Source organism: Bos javanicus, chromosome 27 (assembly GCF_032452875.1).
Source record: "Bos javanicus breed banteng chromosome 27, ARS-OSU_banteng_1.0, whole genome shotgun sequence".
NCBI classification, from domain to species: domain Eukaryota; kingdom Metazoa; phylum Chordata; class Mammalia; order Artiodactyla; family Bovidae; genus Bos; species Bos javanicus.
In genome coordinates, this window is record NC_083894.1 from 924,981 (window position 1) to 939,311 (window position 14,331).

Consider the following 14,331-nt stretch of genomic DNA (forward strand, 5'->3'; position numbering starts at 1 on the left):
CACAGGATTACCATGTGACCCAGCAATCCCACTCTTAGGTTTACATCCAAGAGAACTGAAAACACATGTCCACACAAATACTTGTGCAGAGATGTTCATTGTTTATCGATAAAAGCCTAAAAGTAGAAAAAATCCAAATATCTATCAATTGATGAACAGATAAACAAAACGTTACATATCCACAGAATGGAACATTACTCAGCAAGAAAAATAAATGAAGCAGTCATACTCCTTACAACATAGATGAGCATGTAAAACTGCTCACCTGTGTTGGATGTGACTGGTGATGGAAGCAAGGTCTGATGCTGTAAAGAGCAATATTGCATAGGAACCTGGAATGTTAGGTCCATGAATCAAGGCAAGTTGGAAGTGGTCAAACAGGAGATGACAAGAGTGAACGTCGACATTTTAGGAATCAGTAAACTAAAATGGACTGGAATGGGTGAATTTAACTCAGACGACCATTATACTTGCTACTGTGGGTAAGAATCCCTTAGAAGAAATGGAGTAGCCATCATAGTCAACAAAAGAGTCCAAAATACGGTTCTTGGATGCAATCTCAAAAATGACAGAATGATCTCTGTTCGTTTCCAAGGCAAACCATTCAATATCAGAGTAATCCAAGTCTATGCCCCAACCAGTAATGCTGAAGAAACTGAAGTTGAACAGTTCTATGAAGACCTACAGGACCTTCAAGAACTAACACCCAAAAAAGATGTCCTTTTCATTACAGGGGACTGGAATGCAAAAGTAGGAAGTCAAGAAACCCTGGAGTAACAGGAAATTTGGCCTTGGAGTACAAAATGAAGCAGGGCAAAGGCTAATAGTTTTGACAAGAGAATGCACTGGTCATAACAAACACCCTCTTCCAACAACACAAGAGAAGACTCTACACATGGACATCACCAGATGGTCAACATCGATATCAGACTGATTATATTCTTTGCAGCCAAAGATGGAGAAGTTCTATGCGGTCAGCAAAAACAAGACCGGGAGCTGACTGTGGCTCAGATCATGAACTCCTTATTGCCAAATTCAGACTTAAATTAAAGAAAGTAGGGAAAATCATGAGACCATTCAGGTATGGCCTAAATTAAATCCCTAATGATTATAGAGTGGAAGTGAGAAATAGATTTAAGGGACAAGATCTGATAGAGTACCTGATGAACTATGGATGGAAGTTTGGGACATCGTCCAGGAGACAGGGAGCAAGACCATCCTCAAGGAAAAGAAATGCAGACAAGCAAAATGGCTGTCTGAGGAGGCCTTACAAATGGCTGTGAAAAGAAGAGAAGCAAAAAGCAAAGGAGAAAAGGAAAGATATATCCATTGGAATGCAGAGTTCCAAAGAATCTCAAGGAGAGATAAGAAAGCCTTCCTCAGTGATCAATGCAAAGAAATAGAGAAAAAAAAAAAATAGAATGGGAAAGACTAGAGATCTCTTCAAGAAAACTGGAAATACCAAGAGTACATTTCATGCAAAGATGGGCTCAATAAAGGACAGAAATGGTATGGACCTAACAGAAGCAGAAGATACTAAGAAGAGGTGGCAGGAATACACACAAGAACTGTACAAAAAAGATCTTCATGACCCAGATAATCACGATGGTGTGATCACTCACCTAGAGCCAGACATCCTGGAATGTGAAGTCAAGTGGGCCTCAGGAAGCATCACTACAAACAAAGCTAGTGGAGGTGATGGAATTCCAGTTGAGCTATTTCAAATCCTGAAAGATGATGCTGTGAAAGTGCTGAACTCAATATGCCACCAAATTTGGAAAACTCAGCAGTGGCCACAGGACTGGAAAAGGTCAGTTTTCATTCCGATCCCAAAGAAAGGCAATGCCAAAGAATGCTCAAACTACCACACAATTATACTCATCTCACATGCTAGTAAAGTAATGCTCAAAATTCTCCAAGCCAGGCTTCAGCAATATGTGAACCGTGAACTTCCAGATGTTCAACCTGGTTTTAGAAAAGGCAGAGGAACCAGAGATCAAATTGCCAACTTTCACTGGATCATCGAAAAAGCAAGAGTCCCAGAAAAACATCTACTTCTGCTTTACGGACTATGCCAAAGCCTTTGACTGTGTGGATCACAATAAACTGTGGAAAATTCTTCAAGAGATGGGAATACCAGACCACCTGACCTGCCTCTTGAGAAACCTGTAAGCAGGTCAGGAAGCAACAGTTAGAACTGGACATGGAACAACAGACTGGTTGCAAATAGAAAAAGGAGTACGTCAAGGCTGTATATTGTTACCCTGCTTATTTAACTTATACGCAGAGTACATCATGAGAAATGCTGGTCTGGATGAGGCAGAAGCTGGAATCAAGATTGCCGGGAGAAATATCAATAATGTCAGATATGCAAATGATACCTCCCTTATGGCAGAAAGTGAAGAAGAACTAAAGAGCCTCTTGATGAAAGTGAAAGAGGAAAATGAAAACGTTGGCTTAAAGCTCAACATTCAGAAAACTAAGATCATGGCATCCAGTCCCATCATTTCATGGCAAATAGGTGGGGAAATAGTGTAGACTTTATTTTTTGAGCTCCAAAATCACTACAGATGGTGACTGCAGCCATGAAATTAAAAGATGCTTACGCTTACTCCTTGGAAGGAAAGTTATGACCAACCTAGATAGCATATTAAAAAGCAGAGACGTTACTTTGCCAATAAAGGTCCATCTAGTTAAGGCTATGGTTTTCCCAGTGGCCATGTATGGATGTGAGAGTTGGACTATAAAGAAAGCTGAGTGCCGAAGAATTGATGCTTTTGAACCATGGTATTGGAGAAGACTCTTGAGAGTCCCTTGGATTGCAAGGAGATCCAACCAGTACATCCTAAAGGAAATCAGTCCTGAATATTCATTGGAAGGACTGATGTTGAAGTTGAAACTCCAATACTTTGGCCACCTGATGTGAAGTGCTGACTCATTTGCAAAGACCCTGATGCTGGGAAAGATTGAAGGCGGGAGGAGAAGGGGATGACAGAGGATGAGATTTTTGGATGGCATCACCAACTCAATGGACATGAGTTTGAGTAAACTCTGGGAGTTGGTGATGAACAGGGAGTCCTGGTGTGCTGCACTCCATGGGGTCACAAAGAGTCAGACATGACTGAGAGACTGAACTGAACTGACAGAAGTCAGACACAAAAGGTCACCTACTATGCAATTCCACTCACAAAATGTCCAGAATACACAAATCTGAAGAGACAGAAAGTAGCCAGGTCTCTTCTAAACATCTGAGACTCCATTCCTGCTCTACAAATAGGTTCATCAATACCATTTTTCTAAATTCCATATATGTGTGTTAATATATAATACTTGTTTTTCTCTTCCTGACTTTCTTCACTCTGTATAACAGGCTGTGTTTATTCACCACAATAGAACTGACTAAAATTCGTTCTTTTTTATGGCTGAGTAATATTCTTATTGTACTTATATACCACAACTTTATCCGTTCATCTGTAGATGAATATCTAGGTTGCTTCCATATCCTGGTTATCGTAAATCAGGCTGCAATGAACAATGGGGTACATGTGTCATTTAGAACTGTGGCTTTCGGTAGGAGTGGGACAAATGGAGAATGTAGCATCAGCATTATATACACTATCATGTATAAAAAAGATAGCTGATGAGAAGTTACTATACAACACAGGGACCCCAGCCTGGGATGGGTGGAGGGGAGGGAGGCTCATGAGGGAGGCAAAAGTGAAAAGTGAAAGTGAAAGTCACTCAATCATATCCGACTCTTTGCAACTCCATGGACTATACAGCCCATGGAATTCTCCAGGCCAGAATACTGAGGGGGTGGGGCAGAATGTATGTACAATTATGGCTGATTCTCACTGCTGTACAGTGGAAATCAACTCAACATTGTAAAGCAATTTTCCTCCAATTATAAAATAAATTAAAGAAACAAAAAAATAGGGAGGCATGACTGGGGATAACTGTAATGGATATGGGTTTCTTTTGGGGTGATAAGAATGTTCTGGAGTTACTGGTATCCTTACACAACATAGTTAAGTATATTAACAATCACTGAATTGTGCATTTTGAAATGGTTATGGTAAACTTTAGATTAAATGAATTTTATCTTTTAAAAAATATGTTGCTGCTGTACACTGCATGGAGTTTTCAGGAAGGCAAATAAGTTAGGCTCATTTGCATCTGTAACAAAAACGAAAACTCCCAGAAATGCCTCCTCTACTCATTGCCTGAAGCCGTGAGGAAGGGTGGGGGATCCTACCCACCAGACTCTGCCCTCAACCCCCAATCCAAGGATCCTTGAGGCCAGAGGGTACTCTGCAAGGGGAGGAAAGGCAGGGTGTCCAGAAACAGAGGGACTAGATGCCCCCCAGGACCTGATGAGACCATCCTAGCCACACCGTATCCTTCTCACTGCTCCCCCGCCCCCTCCCACCCAAGTTTAGGCCATGGTAGGTGACCAGTGTACCCTTGTGGGGTACACAGAGGCTATGACTCAGATAGCAAGCACCACTTGCAGGGTCTGTGGTCTGAGAAGCACACAGGTGGACAAACACCAAGACCACAGCTGAATCCCACCTGCAGCACCCTCACATCTCTCCCGGCCTCGGCACCACGCTGGCCATGCAACCTCTCCCCGGACCCTGTCCTAGCCTCCAACGGGACCACACAGCTGCTGGCACCAGCCATTACAGCGTGGCTCACATGGGCCTTCACAATGAACAACAACTGCCTGCTGAAATGATGTGATCCAACCTGGAGCTTCTGAGGAAAGACACTGCCCAAATTATTGCACTAATTATTGCACTCCTCTAGGGAATCTTCCCAACCCAGAGACTGAACCTGCATCTCCTGCATTGGCAGGTGGATTCTTTACCACTGAGCCACCTGGAAAGCTCATTAGTGAATAATCACTGTTAAAACCGTCAGGTTAGAAAAGGAAAGAAAACTCATATGGTCGTCTTGCTGTACGTGTCTGGGTCCTGATCTCTTCCTATCTCACCAGTCGCCCTAGATTAGGACCCACCCTAAAGGTCTCATTTCACTCCATCTCCAAACATGGTCAACATCCTGAGGTTCTGGGGTCAGAACATCAACACATAAATTGTAGAGGGTACAGTTCAGCCCAGGACAGGACTGTCTTTGAAAGGGAAGAGCACAATAAACAGCAGCCACTATGCTCGAGTGTGACTCCAGGGCTGAGAGGCTGAGAGTCCCTCCTATACCTCTGGCTCTCCGGCAGAACAGCGGCACGAACACTGTGGGCAGCGGTCCTGGGGCAGCAGGGCCCAGTCACTGCACCCAGGAACAGCATGGAGTTGAACCCAAAACAGTGATGAACCTGACCCTGTCCCCAGCTGGGGGCACTTCTTCCCTCACAAGTGAAGTAACCATCCCCAAAAAGTCTAAGCAGAATGACCCCGTTGCGCCCGTGATGGTGCCACAGTGGCCTGAGACCAGCATTCACTCTCCAGGGAAATAGCGCTCACCTGTCTCAGGAGGGACACTCTGGCCCTTCTCTCTCTCAGGAGCCCCTTTCTCAGGTGGGTTTCTGGAGGCTGGAGTCACAGGGGCCTTCTTTTCTTGGCCGTGTGAAACCTCAGGATAAAGTTTCTTCAGTACTTTTCCAACAAACACTACAGAAGCAATCAATTTGCAAAAGAAAGGAAAGTATTACTGATTGAAGTTTTATTTAAATTGCAAATGAATTTTATATAAAACAAGACATATCATGACATCACCATCTCAGGGCTAAGTGACTGCCCCTCCACAGGACACAAAAAGGGTGGTGCCTACAAGACCCCCAGCACTGTCCCCATGAGGGTCACCCCCCCAGCACTGTCCATCACAGCACCCCCACTACTGACCCAATCACAGGACCCCCAGCACTGTAGGCATCAGAGGCCCCCCAGCACTGTGTTTGCACTAGGTACCCCCACAGGTGTGAGCACAGGTGGGCAAGGTGAGGCTGGGAACTGGTGGGGCACGTGGGCTCACAGTTCTGTTCTTCCTCCACCTCGTCGCTGGTTGACTATGAACTGTTTTCAGACCCTGGTTTGTGGTCCTGGGCTGCAGAGCAGCCCTGGAGAGGCTGGGTCCATGCCAGTTCATAGCAGACAGGCTGGGCAGACCCAGGGCCCCCTCTGGGGCCCCCACAGGGACAGCATAGTTGGCACAGTGCCTACAAGGATGCAGATTCTTCACTTGGCTTATCTCAGGGCACTCTCTGCCCTGACTGGAGGGGAAGCGCTGCCACAGTGAATAAACATTTCTGTCCTGATTTAAGTGTGAACAACGAGCAGGGACAATCTCAAAAGAGCAGCCAAGAAAGATGAGGGGAAAGGTTAATCCAGTGAATCTGTTTTGAAGTGAAATGAAGTGAAAGTTGCTCAGTCGTGGTAGACTCTCTGTGACTCCATGGACTATAGCCCGCCAGGCTCTTCAGTCCAAGGAATTCTCCAGGCAAGAATACTGGAGTGGGTAGCCATTCCCTTTTCCAGGGGATCTGGATCAAATCCAGGTCTCCTGCATTGCAGGTGGATTCTTTACTGTCTGAGCCATCAGGTAATCTGTTTTAACCTCATTAAATTTAGAAACAAATCAACAGAGAGAGAGAGAGAAAACTGCTCTAGTGACCAAGTACCATGGGGCAGAAACCAAGAGCAGGACTCTGGAGACAGGCTTGAGGTATTCAGACGACAAAGTGGGGGACAGACATTAGGGCCATTGAGGAGGCGGTGATGTGAGGAGGGGGAAGTGAGAGGTCACGTGTGACGGGGCCACTGAGCCCCCTGTGGGTCATGGAGGGCAGGCTCCTGTCCCCCAGAGGGAGCACAAGCCTAATGGCATAGACCGCTCCTCCTTTCACCCTGTGCGCAGATGGCCCTCACTGCAGAAATAAGCCCCTCCAATTGGTGCTAGTTGGAAAACACACAATTTGGGTCTAAAAACACAACAGGCCTCCTGAGAAAGCTACTCAAGCCCAGGTGGTGTTCAGCCAGGCGCCTGGGGGGAGCATGGGGTCCTGGTGTCACCCGTCTGCCCACCCCCGGGAGCCCCTGCAGGAAGAAGCCAGTCCTCGCGGGGATGCCCTCATTTCCCCGGCCACGCGGAGGCCCTGCCTCCCAGCTCTGCCAGGTTGGGCAGCACAGGCCTGTGAGCATGTTCCCCAGGCCACTGCGGACGGCCAGGGCAGCACCTGGGTCACAGGGAGGCGGTCTGTTCCATTAGGCCAGCACTCCAAGACCTGTCCAAAGGGCAGGTTCCAAGTTTCCAATAGAAACTGAATGGTCACGTGCATTTCCTTAAATAGCAGAGGGGAAAAACTTCTACTCCAGAAAACCGGGTGCAATTTCTGGGAGAACCAAAAGCAGCTGACAAAACCCTAACCAGTCATCCTGCTCTAAAATGAACTTGGGGACACTTGGAGCCCGAGAGCCACCTGGGCTGGCAGCAGCTGATGCAGGCATCCCGCTGAGGTCACGGCTGAGCTCTGCACACACATGTGTGTGAACACATGACTACACTACAGGAAAACCAGACATGGGTCATCACCAAGCAGCGCGTGCATCCACTGCGGAACACCACACAGCCTGAAGGAACCAAGATACACCGCAATCCCAGGGAGAAACCGGCACGACCACCAGGAAACACTGAGATGAACCAGTCACCTGACAATTTTGCTTCCACTGGTGCCCTGACACAGTGGCAAGGGCGCGGCACATAGCAGGCCGGCCATGGGCGGAGACACGGGCTGTGTGGCTGCGGCACTGTCCCTGAATTCAGCGTGTCACCTGCACACACTGTATCTATGACCTAGCTGGCGGCCTGTCTGCAAAGTAGGTCTTGAGGCCCTCTGGTCTCCACTCACTGCCTTTTGGTGTCTCTGCATGACCCTGGGGTGTGGGGGTGGGCCCAGGCCTGCAGCAGGTTCAGGATATGTGGTCCTTCCTCAGGGACAAGACTCAGCCCAGAGCCCAGGCTGGGAGCTCCAGGGCTAAGGTCCCGGGGCCAGTCTCTGGGTCTCTGACTTGGGTGGGGTCTGACGGCTTCAGGCTTGCCTCACAGCTGGCTCTGGAAGCTGATAAATATACATGTCTCATACAGGCTTCCCAGGTGGCTCAAAGGTAAAGAACCTACCTGCCAATGCAGGAAACAAGGGTTAGATCCTTTGGTTAGGAAGATCCCCTGGAGGAGGAAATAGCACCCTGCTCCAGTATTCCTGCCTGGGAAATCCCATAGACAGAGGAGCCTGGTGGGCTACAGTCCATGGGGTTGCAAACAGTCAGACATGACTTAGTGACAAAACAACAACACATGTCTAAATACTTTCAGTTGTCACAATTTAAAGCATAGTCTTTTAAAAAATAATGATTTTAATTTTCCAAAATCAACTTTAAAAGAGCCATGCGGAACGAACAAAGTAATACTTTCTACCAGCTAATACTGCTGGAGGAGTCCTCAGTGAATTTCACTTCTTATTCACAACACAGAGAATAAGACCACTCAATGCATGAACGTTGTCCTCTAAAGAAAACAAGCTGTCAGCGAGGACCTGCCCCCACCCCCACCCCCCATCAGCTCATCTGCTTTTTCAAACGGAGGATGGGGTCGCTCCAGTGCAGTCACAGAAGGAGCTCATAGTTTACTTAAATAGAAATCACTAGCTATTAATATTTTATACCAAAAGAAATGTGCAGCCACTGGACTCTAACTTCTTGGAGCCTCTAGGGCTATGAAGGACATGGGTGCATGTGAACTGCCTACCAGTTTACTACAGATAGGGACTTCTGGCCACAGCTATGTAGGGATTCAAGTCAAAAGCAGAACAGAAATGAGAGGTTACTTTTTTCAGGGTACTGGCACACAGTAAAGCATCATTTTTAAAAAGCATCTGTCACCTTTGGTTTGTTGAAATGCACCTTGTGACTGTGTGTATCGGTGTTTGTGTGTGTTGCCTACTGCAAATGTAGCCCTAAAAATCAATTTAGGTGTTAAAAGTCTCTTTTGTGCTTAATTTACATTGTGCTCAAAAACAAACAAAAAAGAGCTGGGTGCTCAGGTTCAGGAAGGCAGCTCTGTGTCACCACAGGGACCCAGTGACCTGCCTGCTCCTCCCTCCTCACACCTCGTCCTCCTGCTGTGCCCCTACCCCCTCTCCCAGCAGCAGGAGCAGGTTCTAACTTGAAACTCTGGTATCTGTCAAAAAGTAATCAGTAGAATATAAAAAAGCAGAACAGACATGGATGCCTGCAGGAGATGAGTACAATCACTACGCAGATGGGCGCCTGGAGTTGGGACACAAGAGACACAGCAAAAGGTCACCATGGAGAAAACCATCTCGTCTGAAGTTAATAGGATGGAATACCAAACAGAGAGATCAAGTCTCTGTGTCACAGGGGAATCAAGCCATTTTGATATGATTTTCAGAGAGGACTGTCATCCACACTTGCTGTTTCAAGCTAAAGACATAAGACAAAGAAAAATAAATCTTCAGTCAAGTCTTCTTTGGAAATTAGATACCTGGGAAGGACTGTGAATACATGTACCTCAAAAGGAAATAGATGGCTTGATTGCTGGTGGTAATTCAATTCTGACCTCTTTCACACAGCTACATGTTTAGAATCTAACAGCTGGGGGTAAAAAAAGGCAGGGGTCTGCTCCATGTTTAACAGAGGTGTTAGTGGCAGTATTTCAAGTTATTAGGCCTCCTTCGCGGTGGTCTTAGGAAGGAGGGTCTAACAGGCCCCTGCCTGAGGGACTTGGTTCCCAGCACTCCTCCCAGAGGGGAAAGCCTCCTCATCAGGGGACATGGGTGAATATATTTTCTATTAGAAAAGGCTCTCATAAAAACAAAAACAACGGAAATAGAACTTTTTCTTCCATAGCGTTCCACTCTGAAAAAAGACAAAGGAAAATGAAAACTATGCGTTTAAAAAAAAAACCCTCTTGAACTTTGAGGCCAGTAAGTCACCCCATCAACATCAAAAATATTTTCCTTTTCCTTAAAAAAGTTCACTTTGATGGTAAAGTAACACACATTTCCCTCAACATCTATGTTCACATCTACGTTCATACTTTATTTAACATGGATGTAAAACTACACATTTCTTTTTACTACATTTATACTGGAGAGCTTTCTGGTAATAGAAATGATATTGATTCATTTGTGATTCTCTTGCCATATCATCCCTATGAACCACTGTCTCTCAGAAAAGCACAATTCTCAGAGGACAAAAAAACATGTGTAGAGCTAATCTGGAGACATGAGGAAAAAAATTAGCCAAAAAACTGTATTTTCAAGGGTGGATGTTAAATGGAAAGCAGTAAAACTGATGGGGCCACATATTTATAGAAATTACACAAAAATAAAGAAGACCCTAAGTATTAACAAATAACTTTAAAAATGTGATTTCTAGATATTTCATTATGAAAGAAAGCTACCAGAACAAACAGGTTTATAACACACCTTTTAAGAGTGATTATCTAATGGAAAAGTGATTATCTAGAACTTAAAATGAGAGTTGGCAGGCTTTTTGAAATCATATATAAATGAATAACTACTTCTGAAAATAAGATCAGAAATGGAATTTCATTGAACTTTCCCAGTGGCCAGTTTGATCACAGCCTCCCAACTATAGCCTGGCTTGGTAGAGAAAATCTTCCAAAACAAACACACACCAAGAAAATCATAAAGAAAAGGAAGAGTTCCCCAACCTCAGTAAACAGTGACTCAGATGATTCCCTTTTCCACCTGATATCTGTATAGCTTAAGAGACACTTTAAATTTTCTTAAGTTTAAGGTACTTCTTGGAATCTTAAACAGTATTTTCAATTTCCTATTTTCAGTAAAGTAATATTTATCTGCCAACCTCTCTATAGCTTTTTCCACCACAATATTCAATATGGGTTTTTTGTCCTGTAATATGAAAAGGCTGCCTAGGAATAAAGGAATACATTGATAATAGTATTGTATCAATTCACAAGAAAGAGAAGCTCAATATATATGCAAATTCAATGATAGTTTCTTAATGAGTTTCATCATAGAATTATAAATGGAAAAACAATTAGCTAAGATTAAGCAAGAGTTGGCAAGCTTTCTGAAATATTAATTAAGAGGAAACTAGTTCTCAAAATAAGACTATAAATAGTATTCAAATGGAACATAACTGGAATCCTACGCCATGACCAATCTGAGGTGGCTTCCCCATCTAAGCAGTAGACATACACTAAACACTCAGTTTCTCACAAAACTTTAACACTTAAAAATATTTCAAACTCTGTCCAAAATTTTTCCTCACAGTTTTTTAGCAGCAATTACTATGCCATTAGCCATTCTGAAACATTTTAAATGCACGTAAGGCTGTGATCATTTTGTGCGGAGAGCAAACACTGTTCTTGTTTTGTCACCAAGACACGATGCAAGGGATCTGGCAGGGCAGGCTGATGGGACACTTGAAGGCAACTCAGAACGTTGCCACATCCCAGTTGGAAGATAGAGGAGACCCCGTTCCTTCTACTCCAGTACTGTTACTGAGGTGCAGTGTTCTCCTACAGAGGAAGCAGACTGGGAATGCTATCTACTTTTCTCCATATTCTGCCTTACAGAGAAATTAGTTTCCTTATTTTACGTAAATATTAACTATAGTTGCCACTGGGCTTTTCCTTTCAAAGGGCAAAAACACAGCATCTGTTTTAATGGAGAGAAGGAAAGAAAATAATCATGGCCTGAACTAATCCAAGTAAAATGAGAAACATATCCAAAACCTTCACCTTTACTTGAAACCACACAACTCCTAGAAGAAAACATAGGGAGAAAGTTCTTTGACAACAGGAGTCTTAGTGAAGATTTTTTTTTTTTTTTGATTTGACACCAAAAGCAAAGACAACAACAGTAAAAACAAAAGAAACTAAAAAGCTTCTGCAAAACAAAACCACCAACAAATGAAAAGGCAACCTACTGAAGGGGAGAAAATATTTGCACACTATAAATCCGATAGGGGCTAATATCTAAAATATATTAAGAACCATGCAATTCAGTAGCAAAAAGGCCCCAAATAATCTCAGTGAAAAATGGACAGAGAAACTGAGCAGACATTTCTCCAAAGAAGACATACAGGTGGTCAACAGGTACACAGAAAAGATGCTCAAGATCACTAATCATCAGGGAAATTGAAATCAAAACACAATGAGATATCACCTCACACCTGTCAGAATGGCCATCATCAAAGAAGACAGGAAATAACAAATGTTGGTGAGGATGTGAAGGAAAGGAAACCCTTGTGCACTGCTTGTGGGAATGAAAATTGGTGCAGCCACTATGGAAAAGAGTCTGGAGGATCCTCACAAAATTAAAAATTAAACTATGATACGATATGCAATTCCACTTTTGGATCTGGGTATTTATCCAAAGAAAATGAAAACACTAACTTGAAAATTCAGACACATGTACCTCAATGTTCACTGAAGTTATTCACAATAGCCAAGATATGGAAACAACCTACGTGTCCGTGGATGGATGAATGAGTAAGATGTGGAATACTATTCAGCCTTAAAGAAGGAAAGTGCCATTGCCAATAACACAGATAATCTTGAGGGCATTACACTAAGTGGAATAAGCCAAAGAAAGACAAATACTGTAAGATCTCACTATTTGTTGAATCTATAAAAAAAAAAAAAAGATAAAAGGAGCTCATAGACATAGAAAACAGACTGACGGTTACCAGAGGTGATTGAGGGATGGGACAAATTGATAAAGACGGTCAAAAGGTACAAGCTTCCAGTCACAAGTAAATAAGTCCCAGGATGTACTTGTACAGCATGGCGATTACTGCTAACAGGCATATTTCCTAAGACAGAAAGTAGGTCCTAAAAGCACTTATCACAAGGGATTTTGTAACTATATGAAGTGATGGGTGTTAGCTTACTGGGTGATGGCTTTGTAATATGTAGCCCATCATGTCACTATGCTGTACACCTAAAACCCATACAGTACTGTGTATTGATCATATCTGAATAAAACTGAGGAAAACATAATCTTCCCTTTTTTCTAATTTTAATGTTGATGATATAGGGTAATGAGAAGTTCGCTGAGCTTCTCAAGTGTCTGAAGTTCCCTGTATCTCTGACATTCATTCTAAAGCATGTGCCAGGTTAGCCAATTAAATGTATCCATTCTGCCTTTGAGTGTTGGCTGCTCTGCCCTGTCTGACTCTTTGGGACCCCATCAAGGACTGTAGCCCATCAAGGTCCTCTGTTCATGGAATTCTCTAGGCAAAATAATGGAGTGGGTTGCCATTCCCTTCTCCAGAGAATCTTCCTGCACGGGGGTCAAACCTCCGTCTCCTGCATTGCAGGTGGATTCTTTACAGTCTGAGACACTAAGGAAGTCCCATTCTGCCTTTGGTGCTGGTTAAAAATATGCCACCACTTAATAAACACTAGTTAAGTCCCCAGAAATTGAGGGTCCCTGCACTTAAATGGTTTGAGAGTCTGAATGTGGGGTTTGGGCAGGTCTTCACACCTGTCCCCTATAGTCTCAGATCCCAGACTCCTACAGCCGCCATCCCTCACAGTCCCGTATCCTCACAGTTCGCGTCCCCGCAGTCCCGAGGCCTCACAGCCCCCGTCCCTCACAGCTCCTGTCCTCACAGACGCCCTCCCCGCCTCTCAAAGCTTTGTGTTCCTCACAGCCCCCATCCCCACAGTCCCGGGTCCCCACAGACCTTGTCCTCACAGCCCCCATCCTCACAATCCCGGGTCCCGGCCCCGACAGCAACCCCCACACCCCGCGCCATAGCCCCCATCCCTCACAGTCACGGGTACCTCAGAGCCCCAGTCCTCACGGCCATTGTCCCCCACAGTCCCGGGTCCCGATCCCCACAGCAACCCCCACGCCCCACGCCATAGCCCCCATCCTTCACAGTTCTGGGTCCCCACAGACCCTGTCCTCACAGCTCCCTCGTCCCTCAGTCCCCGTCCCCACAGCCTCGGGTCCCCACAGTCCCGAGGCCTCAGACTCCCCATTCCCCACAGCGCCGGGTCCCCTTCCCCCAAAGCCACCGGTCCCCCGACACAAGCGGTCCCCGCCTACCGTGCCTTCGCAGCGCAGCCATGGCAAGCTCACGACCCCGGGGATCCCAGCCCAGGCAGGAGCAACTCTGCTGCACTTCCGGCCTCCGCCTTTGTAGACCCGCCCACAACAGCAGGATTGTCCAATCAGGATCCGGAACCTCTGCCGCTGGACGCCAATCAGTAGCGCACCGGCTGCGGATTGGCTCTTACGCGCTCCGGGCACGGCCCGCGGGCGTTAGTACTCTGAGCATGCTCGGAGGGAAG

General features: G+C 45.2%; 1 protein-coding gene across 2 annotated transcripts in view; it reads right to left on the bottom strand.

Moving 5' to 3' along the window:
- Positions 1–14,331, bottom strand: part of ERICH1 (glutamate rich 1) — a 47,840-nt gene that overhangs the window by 23,218 nt on the left and 10,291 nt on the right. The window contains exons 1-2 of one of the 2 annotated variants that reach the window (XM_061404059.1): positions 14,087–14,282; positions 5,484–5,630 (exon numbers count right to left, since the gene is read on the bottom strand). In XM_061404059.1, the coding sequence (XP_061260043.1) occupies positions 5,484–5,630; positions 14,087–14,108 (169 nt within the window). In that variant the 5' untranslated portion in view covers positions 14,109–14,282. Of the gene's footprint in view, positions 1–5,483; positions 5,631–14,086; positions 14,283–14,331 lie in introns of those variants that run through there. The other variant, XM_061404060.1, reaches the window with a different exon arrangement.